The 18,289-nt window shown below is 48.8% G+C and overlaps 1 protein-coding gene across 4 annotated transcripts in view; it reads left to right on the forward strand.

The window, feature by feature from the left end:
- RPS6KA2 (ribosomal protein S6 kinase A2) overlaps nt 1–18,289 on the forward strand; it is a 368,603-nt gene that overhangs the window by 62,672 nt on the left and 287,642 nt on the right. Inside the window, exon 1 of one of the 4 annotated variants that reach the window (XM_070603176.1) lies at nt 8,674–8,736. The exons of the other annotated variants lie outside the window; for them this stretch is intronic. Within the exon in view, the coding sequence (XP_070459277.1) occupies nt 8,689–8,736 (48 nt within the window). The 5' untranslated portion in view covers nt 8,674–8,688. Of the gene's footprint in view, nt 1–8,673; nt 8,737–18,289 lie in introns of those variants that run through there. 4 annotated transcript variants of the gene reach the window in all.

Raw genomic sequence — 18,289 nt, forward strand, 5'->3', positions numbered from 1 at the left:
CTTGGCGAGTGGCGGCCCAGCCCAGAGGCTGCCTTGTAACACGCGGCCCCTGGTGGAGTCACAGAACTGGCTTTCAGATTAGAGTTTTGAAATTGAAACACGAGCTAGTTCTCCTTTCTGTTTTGCTTTCTTCTAACTGAGCTGCAATCTCCCCAACCCTGGACCAGCTTGATTCTGAACCTTTGGCGCCTCTGAACAAGGCTGACTTTTCTGTTTTCCTTTGTCTTTTTCATCAGATCTTTCCTGGCCTCTGCTTTGACTCCTGAAGCATATGAAGTGGTATTCACAGACGTAGTTTTCTCTTTGATGGTGTTGATAATGTGAAGGCGATAGGTGACATTGAAAAAGGCGTGAAGCATAGAGAATAAAATAAGGAACTCTGGCTTATCCGTCTGTTTTCAGGGATGAAAATTCTCCCATGGAGCTGGGTTTCTATGCAGAGTAGCTGAGCTGTCCCCACCTGCCGCCTGGGCTCCCAGTTAAGGCCTCTTCATCCATTCTCCCCACAATGACTTACTGTAGACACCTGTGTGGTGCCCAGATATGCAGAGGAAGCACTCCCACCCCTCAGAGACCTCGGCCTGGGAAACAAGGCATAGAGGGGTCCCGGGGTGGTGGGGAAAGTCACATCAGGACTGCAGAGGGCCACAAGGGTGGGTGGACTTCCACGGGGAAGGTTCTGGGACAGACAGGGCAGCTTATAACTAAAAGGAGCACAACTGCAAGCTCTGTGCCTTTTTAAAAAATTCCCTCTTTGAATAATCACAAAAAAGACAAACACAGTCTTCTAACATTTAACGATTGGACAGGCGCTGCAAGGCTGTGGAGCGCTTCAGGAAAAACTGGTTGAGTGTTCAGCGGCAAGTTTTGAGCTAAGAAAATCCTTTGATTGAGGTCGTACTTTTAAATTTCCTTTCAGGAGAGCTGGAGAAAAGCCAAACATTAACTTTTGGGGGGAAAAAATTGACCCTAAATTTTGCATATTTAGCTATAACCTACTTCCCAATTCTCAAACAAAAAGAGACAAGATTTATACAAAAAAAACCCCAAAATTCCCAAGGCTTTTCATTAAGTTCTGGGATCACAGGTGATTTTCTTTTTCTTCTTTTTCACACTTTACTACAACTCCTAAAGAAATCTAAGCTACCTGTACCATAATTGTTTTTAAGAAATTAAAATTAGTTAGGGCTCAACTCATCCTAAAAATATTAAAAATAACTATAATTATTGAGTGATGATTTATTACAGATGTCTTGGGTTTAGTAATATATAAATAACTCTCATATCTTGAGTAATTTTGCCAATTAAAGATGAAATCTGGTGGCATTTAGTGACAAATAGCACAAAAGGAAGTACTGAGTTCCTTAATTGACAAGTCATTGCAATTTACTATGCAGCATGAAAGATGTCATCATCATCATTATACACCCAAGCAGCCCAAAGGGAACTTTCTGTTTGAAATTTGTAATTCACCTTGTGAGTTTCTTATATCATAATGAGAGCCATGATGACATTGACCTCCAGTGAACCCAAAGAAGGAGGAAGCACTTTGCTTATTTTTAACAGGCATTCAGAACTGTGTCACTGGGAAGGGACAGCCGACTGACTTCCCATCAGCTCCTTTCACTTCTCAGGAGAAGAACTGATGATTGCTGGGGACCTGCCGTTGTCCCAGTTGACTTTATTACGTGGTAACTATTTCTTTATTGTTGTTCCCGCCTTTCCCAGACGAGAAAATGAAGGTCAGAAAAGTGAGGTAATTCACCCGGAGTCGTGCTAGAACGAGAAGGGGTGCTTACTTAGCTCCTGTCTGTCAAACAAGTAGGATGTTCTCTAAATTCTCTTTTATAAATGCCGGCTCAACATCTCACACCCTCTGTTCCAACTCAGGCCAGCATTTTCCAAGTTATGGTCTCAGGAAAAAAGAAAAAGAGCTATAGAAAATTATGGCTATCTTTTATGATCTACTAAAAGTTAAACACAGCTGTTTTTTTTTTCTTACCTATGAAGTAGGCACTATCATTGCTACTATCCCCATCTTACAGTTGAGGACACTGAGGCGGTAACCATTCAAGGTCACACAGCTAAGGGATGGAGCTGGACCTGAATCCTGGGCAGCCTGGGTCTGGGGTCTTAGTGCAATTATGATGCTGTGATATAGACATTTGCTGAAATCAAAGATAGTTTTCTCCTGTAATTTCTTTGGCGGGAGTAAATAACATTTTTACGTTCTCTGTCTTTTTTTTCCCCTAAAGATTGGCCCTGAGCTAACATCTGTTGCCAATCCTTTTTAAATTATTTTTTCTTCTTTCCCCTAAAGCCCCCAGTAAGTAGTTGTGGGTCCTTCTGGTTGTGCTACGTGGGATGCTGCCTCAGCGTGGCTGATGAGTGGTGCTAGGTCCACACCCAGGATCTGAACCAGCAAAACCCTGGGCCAAAGTGGAGCACGCAAACTTAACCACTTGGCCATGGGGCTGACCCCACGTTCTCTTCATATAACCCTTTGATGACTTAAAAAGAATTTAAAGTTACTCTTGGTCTTGCTTTTCCATACTAAGAAAATAGCATCAAACAGGGCTCAGCTGAGCCTGGAAATCAGTTTCTTCCTATGATCCTGTTCCTGTTCCTGGGATTTGTAAGTGAGTGAATCTCAAAGGTTTTTTAATATGAGACTCCTGGTTTAAAATAATAATCATAATAATAAATCAGAGATCCCACATCATAGTAGTTGTATTTTTGTTATCCATGCATCGAGGAAAGCTGCATGAATCCTGCAATTCTAAAGGTAAGTTTTATTCATCACGATGGTTTTCATATTTGCAAGCATCACACGTGCATGGGACACAACATTTGTGTGCCGTGTGCTCTCCAGCAATTCACAGTATCCTCTGTGTCCTCCGGTCTGCAATTCACAGCCCGGGGGCTGGTGTCCCCCGAGAAAAGCTTGGGGGGGGTCATGATTGCTCCATTTTCCTGTTTGTGCCTGGAAGTCACAGGAGCGGATGGAACAGCAAAGAGCTGCTTTTCCTCTGTGGAAGCTGATGGATTTTTACTAGAGGCTGAGCAAGTTTCTCAGGACAGGAGTAGATGGAGGACCCCAATACCAGCTCCTAGTCCTGGTGCGTGATACCTGAGTGATGGAGACCAGCTGTAATGTGGGGAGAGGAGGCAGCTTCCCCAAGGATGCTTTCCTTTCAAAAAATGTCTTGGGGCCGGCCCAGTGGTGTAATGGTTAAGTTCACATGCTCTGCTTTGGCAGCTCAGGGTACACAGGTTCAGCTCCTGGCCACGGACCTGCATACCTCTCATCAAGCCATGCTGTGGCAGTGTCCCACATACAAATAGTGGAGGAAGATTGGCACAGATGTCAGCTCAGTGACATCTTCCTCACCAAAAAAAAAAAAAAAAAAAGTCTTTACATATACCATGTGCTGGGTGCTAGGAGAGGTCTATGGGGGAATTTAGGACCTATTGTGACCCCCACCCCCCCCCCATTCTCATATGCACACACATGCACACCTATTACCTTTGGAGCACTCAGAGATTAGGCCAACATGGTAAAGTGATCAAGAACAATGACTGTAACACACATCTGGGGCTGCGCAGGTGGGCTGTGGGAATGAGGGGAGTCTGAGGGGGCAGTGTGGGGGACGTAACTCTCCTGGCACTCTGCTGCGTGGCCTCTTTGGCCCTCGCTTGCCTTCTGTGAAGCCGGACGATCCATCTGTAAGGTTCCCACCACTTGTCTTAGTCCAGATGGGACAGACGACCTCGTTTTATGCCACTGATAAACACCCGATGGCAGGGCCTTCCCACAGCAGGGCTCACTTTTTCCTCCCAAGGTCACCAAGCTAGGTGGCTGTCCTCGACAGCCACCCTCAGAAGTCCAGGGGGCTGGGAGCTCCGGGCTGTTTCTGTCTGGTGAGGCCACCATCCTGGGGCTCTTTGTTCCAAACACAGGGCTGGCACCGGGGCTGCATAACCTGTGCTCTCCTCATGTCCCTTCCCCTCCTGTTCCCAGCAGCGAGGACTCAGCCAGGCGGTACCAAGCTAACCACACCCGGCCTCCTTGCTTGGGCCCGGGAAGAGGAAGAACGTAGTGAACACATCGTGTTGTCCTGGACACCGCAGGTCCAAGATGCTGTCTCTGATGCTATGGGATGCAGAGACATGGAATTCTAGGTTCTACAGAGGAAGATGTGTTAGCGCTTCGAGGTTGGCGTTACGATATCAGACAGAAACACGAAACGGATGCTTTCTGCCGTGGCGGTGGTTGTTCATTTCTTGGGCCCAACTGTGCGGGCATTTTGGTTCGGCTGCTGGAGGACAGGAGCCCGACATGGGACAAGAGCAGTTCCTTTAAATCAGTGGCCGATACATCGTGATAGCTGTTTTTCAAAATCATTTCTTTTTAATGCATATTTGGAAGATGAGTAAGCCAGGGTGGTCATAACGATGTTCCATGGCACAAAATAAAAGGCAATTTCTTGCCACGGTCACCATGACAACATTCAGTTCATATACTTACATACACCTGCATTTGAATCCCACTAAAAATGAGAGGTTTCTATGGCAAGGCCAGCAGATCTAACATGGCGGCTTATTTAGCCAAAGAACAAAGACCGGATCTATTTTACTAATGTGTTTTCAAGAGCGCTAAGCCTTAGATAATTGCTTTTTGATTCCTGTGGAACTTTGAATTGAGTCACAGTTAGAAGAACTCAAAATACTGCTGCAAAAGGCCTGATAACGTTAGGTCAGGGTGATCCAGACTCGCTGCGTCTGTTTCTCTCGTTCTGTACTGACGCACACTGCCGCCCGATGATGACAGGGAACAAGAATGGTCAGTGGACTGTTTCAAGCGATTTGACAAAATGCGTGGTGCAGGAAAGATGACATTTTTGGCTGAACTGTTTTTGAGGGTTCCTGTGGCTTGTGTTAACCTAACCCAGGCTAGTGTCCTATTGCCAAGAAAGACAGAGCACCCCTCATGTGCCTCATTATTACAGCCAGACCAGCTGCTGGAGGCTCTATTCTGAGCAATCATCTTATCGCCCTGATGTTCAACACAACGCTTTGGGGAAGCTTGTTTTTTGTTTCTGTTTTTTTGGTGGGGAAGATTGGCCCTGAGCTAACATCTGTTGCCAATCTTCCTCTTTGTGCTTGAGGAAGATTGTTGCTGAGCTAACATCTGTGCCCATCTTCCTCTATTTTATGTGGGATGTTGCCACAGCATGGCTTGACAAGCAATGTGTAGGTCCATGCCCGGGATCCGAACTTGCAAACCCTGGGCTGCCAAAGTGGAGTGCATGAACCCAACCACTATGCCACTGGGCTGGCCCCTGGGGGGGCTCTTGCTTTTTTTTTTTTTTTTTTTTGAGGAAGATTAGCCCTGAGCTAACATCTGCTGCCAATCCTCCTCTTTTTGCTGAGGAAGACTGGCCCTGAGCTAATATCCGTGCCCATTTTCCTCTACTTTATATGTGGGACACCTGCCACAGCATGGCTTAACAAATGGCACCATGTCCGCACCCGGGATCCGAACTGGCAAACCCTGGGCCGCTGAAGCAGAACATGTACACTTAACCGCTGTACCACCCGGCCGGCCCCGGGGTTTGTTTTTGAGATTGCTCTGATGCTTCTTGTTTAATTCTTGGGCTTTCTTCTTTTAGGTGGTAGACCAGCTAGATGCACCCTTAGAAGTAAATGTTTAAGCAATTTCTCAAGAAGCCTTTAATTTTATTCTTCGTGGAAAATAGTCTAAGAAAATGTTTGTTCCCCTGAGTAAGCCCACTCTCCTCTCTCGAAATAACCATTCCCGAGTTGAACGGATGTTGGTTGTGCTGTGAAAATTCCCCACATGAGATAAGCATCTTTTTCAAGGGGTTAAATAGGTTACAGATGGTGAAAATAAGTAAGCTTTCCATTTGTATTCCTGTGTATTTGAGATAATACCAGAGCCCCAACATCCGCCTTTCAGACAAAAGCTCAGTAAAAAATTCTAAGTTTCAATCAAGCGCAGATACTGTAGTCTTTTGCTAAAGCGAAGGACTATTAAAATAATAAAAACAAAATACCCAGGAAGGACCATAAGAGCCCAGGTTTTAAGGAAAATATTTTATATCGTCCTCCTTCAATAACTCAGAAATACCATGGAGTAGGATTTGCAGCAGCATAAACTTCTCTTTTTACAATGTTCTCAATGCCCATGACAGCAGCCCCTACGAGAGGACAGGATGGGGTCCCGGCCGTGTCCATAGTGCCAGCTGAGTCCTCTGTTAGTGGCGAAGGGTGTTCCCAAGAGGGATTGCTTATTTCTGTGAAAGACTGCATACAGATTTTGAGATCCAGAACTTTTCAAAGGGGTGAGACGGATTAATTTTACGGAAAAGGAATAGCACTGGAATTCTTTTTAAGCTTCCAGTGCTTTGGCAAAGGGAGAATTTAAGACTGAAATGTGCAGGGACCGCCTAGACCGAAACAAAAGAAGCCATAAGAAGTTCAGTGAGAATAGGGAGAATATTAGTTCTATTAATTTCTCTATGTTACTATTTTGTGCCAGCTTTCAGGAGCAAAAAGTAATTGGGAGAGTTTTAACAACAGAGGTATATTCCCCTGTGGCCATAATTTGGTCTCTGAATGATCGTTCTGCTTTAGAATGTATTAATTACCAGTGGCTCCGGAATAGAAAAAAAATGCGTATATAATGGCCGATGTATGGCGCATGTTTTTAAAAGTCCTATGTTATAGGTTCCTAAAAAAGTTTTTCTCATGGAAAGTATGGTTAATAAAAATTCTACCTTAGGATGCCCTCCCACAAAGGGCTGACCTACTAATTACTCTGCCCAAAACCCTCTTATGTGCTGTTTGTCTGAAACACGTGTGTATGTGTATATGCATACACGCACACTTACACACAAATACGACATTTACATGGATAAATGCGTATTAACCAATTCTGCCATTCGAGAATGAGAACCCGCAGCATATGTGCTCCAGAAGCCACTCAGCGAATGGAAGTTGTTTTGGTAGAAAATACTTCCTGGAATAGCAGCCACTTGAGAAATGACAACGATCCTTCAACTACTTTCATTTGATTGGAAAAGACATACTCTTTATTTTTACATTTTAGCACGAGGAAGAGACGGACGGGGCCCTCCCTCTGTCACATGCACTGCCCTAAATCAGGGCAATTTCTCTCCATTTCAGTCTTGAATTTCCTCTTTGTCTTTTGTTTTTTTAAAGATTGGCACCTGAGCTAACATCTGTTGCCAATCTATTTCTTTTTTCTTCTTCTACCCTAAGCTCCCCAGTACATAGTTGTATATCCTAGGTAGGTCCTTCTAGCTGTGGGATGCCGGACGCCACCTCAGCATGGCTTGATGAGTGGTGCCAGGTCTGCACCCAGGATCCAAACCAGCAAAACCCTGGGCCGCCGAAGCAGAGCATACGAACTTAACCACTCGGCCACGGGGCCAGCCCCTTCTCTTTGTCTTTGATTCCTTCTTTTCATGTCCTATATTTTTATACCAACTTATTTCCACACCCACATCCATAACCACGACTTCCATTATCCGCCACCTAAAAGCTGACTATTAGGTGGTAGACTTTTCATGTTGCCTCTTTAGGTCTTCAGAGGAGAATCCTATTTATATACTAACAAGGAGCTTGAAATAAAATAAAAAGGGAAACTTTTGACCAGTGTCACAGGTCCCGCTCTGACCTCCTGCTCTACCCTCAAAGGTTGCTTTCCTGCTAAACTTAGCATGCTTCTGGCTGCACCAAGGCAAGGCTGGATGCAAGTGACAGCCAGAAAGAGGCCGATTGTTCTGGAGGAAACATGCGAGCTCAGTTTTCACAAGGAAGGCAATGCAGGTGTTTCGATTACCCACATGGGACATACTCCAAGTTAGCCTGTAGTGGTTAGTTGGAGAGAAGAAGCGTGTCTGTGTAGGAGAGTGTGTACCTGCGTGTGCACATGTGCATGCATAAGAGTTGTGTGTATGCATGTGCATGTACAGGTGTGTGCATGTGTGTCTGTGGTGGAGGCATTTTTCAAAGCAGTAATACAATGGATAATGCGATCCTATAATCGGTGTGCGTTAGTTGACCCAGTGCCACCTAAATAAAAAGCAACCATTTTTATTTATTCACCTCCTGTTGTCCCCTCCTCTCAGTGTACACGACAGGTAAGAAGAATGAGGGAGGGTGCCTTTTCCTGCTCTGGCGGTTGGCAGGTTTGCCCCCCACCCTCCTTGGAGTGTCTCCCAGTTTTGAACATTTGACTTGTTCCACATGACAGATTCGGAAGTCTGTTAGGACTCAGAGCCGTGTCTGTAACTTTGCATTTAGATCAGGAGGAGCGGACAACCTGAAGGCTGGGTTTTCCCCTTCTTTTCCCTTTCCACAGTGGCGAGTTTGCAGGGCTCAGGTTCTGTCTGCAGCCGGACATCTGCTGGCGCGGGTGCGCGGGAAGCGGAGTGCAGACTCCTTTGCCGGGATCTGTTGCTGCCGCTGAGCAGAAAGGGGCGCGACCAGGGCGGGAAGATGCGCGGGCAGGAAGATGCGCCGGGAGATGCTGCCGGTGACGCCCGCGGGTGCCGGCTGCTGGGAGCTGATAACAGAAGGGGCGGCGCGCCATGGCTCAAACGCCAGCGCACCCGGCCCCCGGGCTGCCGCGGATAAACGATGATCAAGCTGCCGCGCAGGAAACTGCAGAAACTGTTCCTTAGGAAGGTAGGGGAGAGCTCTGGCGCTTGAAGTGGGGATCCTGGGGAAGTTTTGATCATTTTTATTTATTGCTGGGAAGCTGCAAACGTGATGGGTCTTGGCCAGTGAGGGGCAAGTTCACAAGTTGTTTTCTGGGGTGAGGTGAGATTCTGTGCATCCTTAGATGTTAAAGTGTCACAGGTCACAGGTGGATGCAAAGAGCAGGTCACCAACTCCAGTTAAAGCTGTCGTTGTTTTTAATCTGTCCTGTTTTTGAGGGTGTGTTACAGCCGAGATGAATCTAATGTTATTGCTCTCACGTGTATTTTCACAATCAAGGAGAATGGGGCCACTCGGGTCATTTTCCTGCAATTTTAGAAGCAAAGGGAAGAAAATGTGACATAGTTGATTATTGAAACTTTTGCCGAAAGATGAAGTTTTAGGCGAAGGGAATCATATTTAGCAGTTTGCCGTTAAAAATTCTGTTTTGCTTTTTAAAAACTTTTTCATTGTATTAAAAATATATACAACATAAAATTGACCATTGTAACCATTTTCAAGGGTAAGTTCAGTGGCGTTAAGGACATCACATTGCTGTGCAGCCATCACCACCATCCATCTCCAGAACGCTTTCATTTCCCCAAACAGAAATCTATACCCATTAAAGTGTAACTGTCCCATTTCTCTCGCCCCCCTCCCCCAGTTTGGTCAATTTTAAGTTAAATCATTCTAACACATTATTTTCATATGCAGTAAGTATGTATCAGATTACGGTCCAAACCAGGTCATGCAGAATAGCTCCTACCATCTGTTTGTTGGGTGTGTTAGAGAAATTACTTTGAATTATATCTCACATAACTCTCCTTAAAAAGGAGAACTATGAAATACAGGGATTTAAAAATCACTGACATACCCATGAGTATAGGATTTGTGAGTCTTATATTTTTTGAAGAAAATCTGTGACTTTCCAGTTACGTGCATATAATTTTTTTTTTTAGGTAAAGCAAGAAGTGTTCTGATTCTCTTGTTTAGTAAATGTCTCTAAGGGTGTATGTGCTTAGTTATATGCAGGTTTGTGGTTAATAAATATTCCTATATTTGTAGATCTTTATGCATAAAGTATAATTTTAAGGTAAATTTATGTTTCCCCTTAAAGTAACCCCTAAAATAATATTTCCAATGATTTTATAGAGTAAGTGAAAGTTGTTTCCTTCTACTTTTCGGGTTAAGAAAACTGAGGTATTCAGAAACAAGGGGCATGTTCGCTTCTAGAAGCACAGACAGATTGACACGTAGAAATCCCACCCCCTGAATCCCGGCCCTTACCTGCCCAGTGCTTGAGTCTGCCAAGGTGCCCACGGTGGTCCTCGTGTAAATGATGTAAGTGAACATCACATCCGTGGACTGTGTCCTTCGGGATCCTCCTTCCTACTCCTACAGACTTCAGTAAAGTTAACAAATGGTTTCAGTGTGAGATTAAGAAATAAGTAAGAGGGGCCAGCCCTGTGGCCGAGTGGTTAAGTTCACGCGCTCCGCTTCGGTGGCCCAGCGTGTCTTGGGTTTGAATCCTGGGTGCAGACATGGCATCACTCATCAGGCCATGCTAAGGTGGCGTCCCACACAGCACAACCAGAAGGACCCACAACTAGAATATACAACTAAGTACTGAGGGGTTTGGGGAGAAGAAGGAGGAAAAACAAAGAAGATTGGCAACAGATGTTAGCTCAGGTTGCAATCTTTAAAAAAAAGAAAAAGAATTAAGAGATTAAAAACAAGTAAGTGCATGTGTTGAGGTGAAGGAAAAAAGGTAGAAAACGTGAATCTGAAGCTGTGCATGACATCAGTACCCCGAGTGGAGGTGAGAAGGTCCAGCGTGCTTGCAGATGGCGGGCCACGGGTCTGATCCTGAGATTGCTGGCTTCCCAAGGAGTGGGTCAGCGTAAGATTAAAAAAAAGCAAAACTCACAAAAACCAAAAAGCAGTTGTTCAGATGAACACGTCTCTTTCTGTCCCTGAGCCCAGAAAGAAAGGTCTCCCGCGGGTCCTCCCAAAGAGGGCACCGTGTAAAAAGCAATGGACAATATCCCCAACAGTGGCCTCCGGTGAGTATAGCGCATTTCTTAGTAGCATTTTTTTGTGATGTCCTGAATTGTGGGCTTGAGGGGACAACACCAAAGTACAAAGCAGAAAAGCAGATCCATGAGAACTCTGCTCTCTGTGGTCCACGCAGACAGCTGTCTGCAGGGCGGACTTCACCCAAGGACCTTTGAAGCCATCTTCAATATTCAAATATTCAAAATTCAATATTCAAATATTCAAATATTCGGGGATGCCACCCCCTCAGGCAGCTCTCTCACTTTGGAGAGGGAATCCATACCTTTGGTTAGAATTTCGTGGCCCTGAGTTTGGGTTCCTTGACAAGTACAGGAACACAGATTTTCTGCGTTGCAGGTTACCAAGAGGCGCTCATACGATTTGGGAACTGGAGGGGGTCTTAGGAATCACACAGCCCATCCGCTTCATTTTCTAGATGAAGAGACTGAGGGTCTGAGAAGTTGGAATGCCTTGCCCAAGGTCAGAGGAGGAGTGAGTGGCAGAGCGGGGACCAGGCCTGTGGTTACAGCTACCTGCTTCTGAGCTGTTTCCTTCATACTGTGATGGGCAAACATCCATTGGAGAGGATTCAGGACAACGGCCAGAGAATTGAGAAAGTGGCCTGCGCCTGCCTTCCTTTCAACGGTCGTGGTGTGCTCAGACTTGCAACCCGGAGGCCGTCTCCTCTGCATGAAGTTTCCATCCTGTTAACCCACGACCTTGGGTGGTGGCCCTACTGCCCAGTTTGCTAGGCTGGCCCCTGTCTGGAGGATCACAGGTTATCAGTAACTAAACTAGTTAGAAACAAAGTCGTTATTTAAAATAATAGACATTGATTTTATGTAACTTCTAATAAATGCACCTGAGCCATTGATGTAGGCTTTGCAGCAGGATTTTAAAGACATCGACACCCTGGTCCAGATTAAATACTCTTTAGACTGGATGGGAAGAAAGAGATGAATCAGAAAATCCACAGACCCTGCCTGGTCTTGCCCGTCTCTGATCTTCAGGGTCCCTTTCTCATGGGAACACTGGCTTCTGCCTTTCAAGATTTTCTTTGACTAGTCATGAAGAATGTTCTGTTTGTTCTGAAGATTTCCAGGAGCGTGTGTGTCTGTTTGATTTTGCATAAAATCTCAAAACTGACTAAGCGTTAGAATCCACTAGTGATACAAATTTCGATCCTACTGCCTTGAGCAAAAAAATGGGAATCTGTAAGTTCACAAACTCAAAATTCAGAAAGACCTTGATTCAGAGCTCAGAGATGCTCGCTCAGACCCTTCTCTGCAGACTCCCTGCCTGGGTGGGGTTGTTCCCGGGCTCCACATGGTGGCCCCTGGCTGTTCCCATGGACTCAGGTTGCCACAACATCTAGTCCAGCAGGAGAGAGGATCCTTGTCCCTGTGCCCCTGTCATCATCTATCTGTCACTGAAGGGCAGTTCTCCCCGGGGACAGGCCCTGAAGCAGGCGGGCCCGTCCTGTCTACAGGCTTCCCCTTTGAGAGTTACAGGCAGGGGCTTGACGATCTCCTGCATCGGAAGAGACCGCAGCCAGCAAACCTAGAGAAAACGTCCCCATGACTGGTGTGGCCGACACGGGGACCAGGCACTTCTCTTCCCTGCAATTCATCAGGCCCTTAGCCTGTGGGACCCTCCAGAACTCAGAGGCCAGAGGGGGCCGGTCTCTGCACACCTCAGAAGGATAACAGGCAGCTCTGAAGTCACATCTCTCAAGTTTTCAGGGCAGCGTGGGGTTAGCAAAGCCACCTGCTGACTTGCAGAAACGCTGCTGTCACATCTCAGCTCTCTGTTGTGTCCCCGCTGACCCCAGGGGGCCGCCATAACCCTGGCTGCAGCAGCTGTGTGAGTATTAACGTGCAGCCTTTGGCAGGGGTAGGCAGGACCGTTCCCATTTTTACGTGTGGCCAGGCTGTGGCCCTGCCTTTTAAGGCAAATAGACTTTGTCCCCGACAGAGCTGTGCTTTTCTCTCTGAAGATGCTCCGTCCACACAGCATGAGGGAGGTCTCAAAGAGGAAGGGCTTAGATTTTCCGCATTCCAGCTTCTGTTGCTTCACACCAATTCACAGCTCGAGGCACAACGCGACAGGAAATGCGCATCGTCCACGCCCTTCCTAAAGACCAGGAATGAGGCCGTCGTGGCAAGGCCCAGTCAGCGAAGCTCTCCATTACGCTGTTGACTGGCTTGTTCCGGGCCCGAGGACACGCTGGGAACACAGCAGGGTGGCTGCCTCATCTGCTGACCGTCTAGACAGGGAGACAACCGTATATGCGAACCTGTGTCACAGCGCATGGGGACAGCGAAGGGACAAAGAGAAGCGATGTGGTCAGGAGGAGGCTGTGCTGGGAGGACAGAGCCCCGATGAAGCCACAAGTCGGGGTGTCTGGGGAAGAGGAGGGAACCATGCACGTGTGGGGCGTGGAGAGAGTGAATGCGGGTGGGGAGGTCACAGGTGTGTGCGTGTGTGTGCACGCATGTGTGTGCACATAGGAGTGGGGGAAGGAAGGTGGGGCCTCAAAGTCCGTGGCAAGAACAGGTGGGTCCCAGGTCCTGGAGGGAGGGGCCCCTGGCCAGCATTTACCTGCCAGGAAAGAGGCTGCAGAGGGGATGGCAGGGAAGGTGGCCAGCGTTTTGGAGCCCTACATGCCCACCCACCGACGTCTCCCCAGAACAGGCAAAAAGCCTGTGGTGGATGGAGTCATGGTCTCTGGTTGAAGAGAGGGGCTCGGGGGAGTTGCCTCGTCTGGTCACCACTCAGGGTTGCTGGGCCTGGGCGGGGCCACCGCCGCCCCTCGGCTCCTGAAGCCGGACTCGGAACCCTCTGGCCCTTCTGCTCTCAACACTGCTGTGTCCCAGCCTCTGTACCTGCCTCTTCGTTTTTCTTCCTGCCTTTACCTGCAAAGCCTAGAATGGAGAGAGAAGCAAGTCATAGATGCAACTCCAGGCAGGCCAGGCGGCAGCTGAAAATCGGCAAAATGCAGGGGAGGGAGGTGGCCCAGGCCGCCCAGGCAGACCACACCTCTGCCGCAGGCTGGGCTCCACCGGCTGGAACGCCTCACCATCTTCCTGGGTGAAAGGTCCCTTCCTCTCGGGGTGTGGCCAGGTTCTGATGGGGTCACGTGTGCAAGCTGCTGACACGGCTTCTGGCGTAGGGTAAATGCTGCGGGAATATTAGTTAGCGATTATTCAAAATTTAGCCTTTTCTCATCTCACGACTTTGTGCTAGTGCTGGTGGGTGCAAGGATGAGCATCTGGAAGATCTGAAGACCCCGTGCCCACCGGGGACCCCTGGCTTTATTGCTGAGGCTTCTTCTAAGAAAGGAGTGGCCGGGTTATGCAGCTCTTCATCTAAAGAGCTCCTGCCGTGTTAAGGTAACTCTCTCCCGCCCCGTCCACCAGCACCGCGGCCTCCCGTCAACAAACGGCCATGCCTCCACTTTCCCGTGTCTCTTTAGGGACAGTTCCTGCATTGACAAGAGTCCATAAGTCGCGGTAGCACCCCATGCATGCTTTTCTGCATAACGCCTTTTCCCGTCAACGATACACTCTGGGCATCACCCCGCATCAGGACACCAGTGCTCTCCTCCTTGCATGTGGCTGCAGAGTGCCGAGAGCCTCTTTAAGGCTGCCAGAGGAGGCTGCCTGCCACCCTTGATTAGGGAGCCTGTGTTTGCAACAAAGAACCCCAGCCAGATGGGAATTCTAACCTCGGGTGGAGCCAATGTGAGCTTGCACCTGGGCATCTGCCCTGTCTACCCTGTGATGAAGCGGTCCAGCAATTAGAGCGGCTCAGGATTGTCATTCTGAAGAGACGGGCTCCCATCCCTAGGAGCTCAAGGACACACGGATGTGCATCGGTGAGGGATGTTGTGGAACATTCTCAGTGTGCAAGCGCGTGAACTAGACAGCCCCTAAGAGGTCTTCAACTTCATCATTTTGCGATTATTGTTGAGCGCTCCTCACAGTCTCGTGCCTGGAGTCAGGCGGTACCCTCGATTTAAAGATGGGAATTAGACTCAAAGATGCCTTTGGATCTGGTCACTACTGGCTGGCAAAGGAGCTCTGAGAACCCACACTTTTTGGCTCCCAGACCATTGCTCTTCTTGTCCTATGGTTGCCTCTCCCGCTGAGGGGAGCAGCATCTTCGGGCTGGCCTGCACATGTTCAGAGCCACATGCCACTTACAGGTCACTGTCTTCTTTACTGAAATGAGCATCCAAAGAAAAGTTGTGGAGGCAGGAGGTCAGCAAAGGCAAGAAGAAATGTGTACCGATAGCCACGGTATCAGCAATCAGTAGAGACGCAAAGTGGACTGCTGGCTCTGAGCCTGAGGGATGGAGGGAGGGGAGAGGGCGCCCCGAGCCGTGGTGTGTGACATTCTGCACTTGGTTCTCAGCATACTTCCTGGACAATTGCAGTGACACCGTAAACATGCCCTCAGACCCGACGGCTCCTTTGCAAATTACTCTCTATTTTCTGAGTCGTCAGTTGCTGTAGAGATGATGGATTATAACCCCCACATTTTGATAATCCTGTTATACAGTGATGTGCTAGAGGGTTTTTGGCAGACGTGAAAGTCCCCTGGGCCTTGAAAAAGCCAAGGTAGATAGAAAAGTGCTGTCCACACAGGGCTGGGAGCTTGTTGTACTTCCACCGGCAGTCCTGGGCCTGTCACTGTGCCCCCTTGTTCTCTGAAGGATGCTGGTAGAAACCCAGCGTTTGGGATTCAGTCATTGGTAGGGGCTGAACGGTGTCCTCCAAAATTCACATGCTGGAGTCCTAACCCCCAAGGACTTCAGATTGTGACCGTATTTGGAGATGAGGACCTTTAAAGAAGTGGTTAAATTTAAATGACATCATTAGGGTGGGCCTTGATCCCATATGACTGGTGTCCTTGTAAGAAGAGGAGACGAGGACACAGACATGTGAGGACACAGGGAGAAGGCCAAGGAGAGAGGCCTGAGGAGAAACCAACCCTGACAACACCTGGATCTCAGACTTCCTGCCTCCAGGACTGTGAGGGGATACATGTCTGCTGTCTGAGCATCACACCCGGTCTACGGTATTTGTTACGCAGCCCTAGCTGACTCATACAGCAACGTGCACTGAGGAGGAAGGCAGAGGGCAGACAGCACTCCCTGTGCCGGGAGGATGCTGTGGCCTCAGGGGTTTAGGAGGGATGGCCTCAGTCCTGCAGCTCCTGAGTCCACGGTCTCCAGCTGGAGCCACAGTGCAGGCTCCTGTCACTGAGTGAATCGGGGTGACCACTCCTGCTTCCTTCTGCAAGTGGGCGTGGAGCACAGCCCACAGGATTAATAAAGAGCTGGACCTCTCCCAGCACTCTCCCCAGGTGTTCGCTTGTGTCTTGCCTTTAAGGAGACACAGTCATGTCTGAGCCAGGCAGGAGGATGCCACTGTCCCCAAGGCTCTCTGGGCCGGTCTTCCACCCTGAGGGCCATGATGTGAGCCCTGGTGTGCGCCTCTCTGCCCTCTGGCCCTGCTCCACTTGACCTGCTGCTTCAGCCCTCCACGGGGGCAGAAGACCCAGCACTATTCTTTCAGCATCCTGTCGCCATAGACGCCGTGTTTTGAAAGGAGGAAGATTCCCCTGGGATCCTAATTACACCAGAGGGCCCTCTCTGGGCCGTGTGGCTCCTCTCCCAGGCTGGTGGCAGCAGTTGCCAAGCTTCCCAGCATTCCCATCGGTGGCCACCATGGCCCACGACCGGCCGGCAGTGCAGCAGGCAGGGCGGTGGCCGTGATCAGAGGCCTTCGCCCCCCCCTGGCCGAGGGTGAGAGACCCCGCCGTGGGGCTCAGGAAGCCGCCGCATCTGCAGGGGTGCGTGTCCTCAGAGACTTTATAAAAAGGAAGATGCAGGTTGGTGATGGCATTTCGTGATTGTGAGGTGCTGTGTGAGAGGGAGCAGCCGTGCCCGGTGCTGTAGTGTTTATTCCTGGATGGAGGGTTACGGGACCACCTCCAGAAATTCAGGCACTCAGGGGACCTGGAGAGAGATGCAGACTTGCAATCGCGGTGATGTCTCCGGGCCCCAGTGCCACACTTGGTGGGTGATGGGGAAGATGGACCTTCGGAGAGTGCCAGAAGCTGGTAGGAAAAGGGAAATAGTCAAAACTCTAACGTCCCTCTCAATCTCCCATTTTCTCACCCTGTATTTCTGCTGTGAAGGAAGAGGGGCCGTGCACCGAGTGGGAGGCCAAGGCCTGCCTGATGTCGGTCTGGTGTGTAGTTTGGGTCATATGAGTGAAAAAGGTAAGGAGGGGAGACGGAGAACCGCTTGCAGCATCTGGGTGCAGAGGACGGTGTACAAATCAGCCAGATGTGTAAGGATGTCGTCAAATCCTCGTGCATGTCTCGATATTCCAAGGGTCCCCAGGGAGCCGTGGTGGCTCCCCTGGGTGCAGGATGGCAGTAATGAGCTCTCTGTAGAGTAAGCAGCCCTGTTGTTACAGCAACACAAGGCCACAGCCTTCTGCTGGATGTTCGAGTATGTGCGCTTCGCGCGTCTGCCCATCTCCTCTTTTATATGACGCCCTCATTAAGCAGTGTGACACGGCTAACCAGCTGGAATTTGGAAGGAATACGCTCTGCTGGGCTGAGTGTCTGCGTCTGTGCGTTTACCCAGGGTGGCGTTTTCAACAAGTCCTTCCCGGCCAGAGCTGATGTTGCAGTGAGCTGCTGTTGGCCATGCGGGGTATGCCACGAGGGTCCTCATCCACTGCCCGGGTACGGGGAGCCTGAGGTCCTGCAAAGTCAGTTTTTTTGGGCAGCGTCCCTCATGGTGGTGGCTCAGCCCTCGCCAAGGAGAGCGTGCCTCGAGTTTTCCTTGTGAGTCCTGTTCTGGGGTTGGCAGTTCAGACCCAGTGCAGGAGTCTGGTGCTGGCTGGTTGCCCTGACTCCAGGAGCTTGAGTGTGTTGCTAGAGAAATAAGCAGAAATGAAGTACAGAAAAGCCAGTTTAGGTGGCAGTGGAAACAGCTCTTTCTTGTCCTTTTTTTGTTATCAGAATAATCTTTGGGGAAATACATTAGCATTTTTCATGCCAGGTCTTTAGCTCCATGGTAAACATCTTGGGAAGAATTCTGGCTCTCTGCTGGGCGGATGCTCATGGTCTTATTCCAGCACCTTCAGCCAGAGCAACTCCTGCTTCATTGTGGGAACTACCCTGTTGTATTGGCTCCTGTGTGTGTGTCCAGCCCGTTTCGTGTTGGCACAGGCACGACCTGGGAGGTGGTCCACCTTTGTCCTCTCATCCGCAGGGTTTGTCCAACAGTCATTGAAATAATGACAAACCCCTGCCCGCATGGAGCTTACATTTGGTTAAACAATTAAGTAAACAGTATAAGTAATTAAGTAAAAACAGATGATGTGGGACAGTGATGCATGCCATAAAGAAAGATAAGGTGCAGAAAAGGAACAGAGCGCTAGGAGGGAGGGCGAAGGGATGA

The sequence above is a fragment of the Equus przewalskii genome, chromosome 32 (assembly GCF_037783145.1).
Source record: "Equus przewalskii isolate Varuska chromosome 32, EquPr2, whole genome shotgun sequence".
Lineage (NCBI taxonomy): Eukaryota > Metazoa > Chordata > Mammalia > Perissodactyla > Equidae > Equus > Equus przewalskii.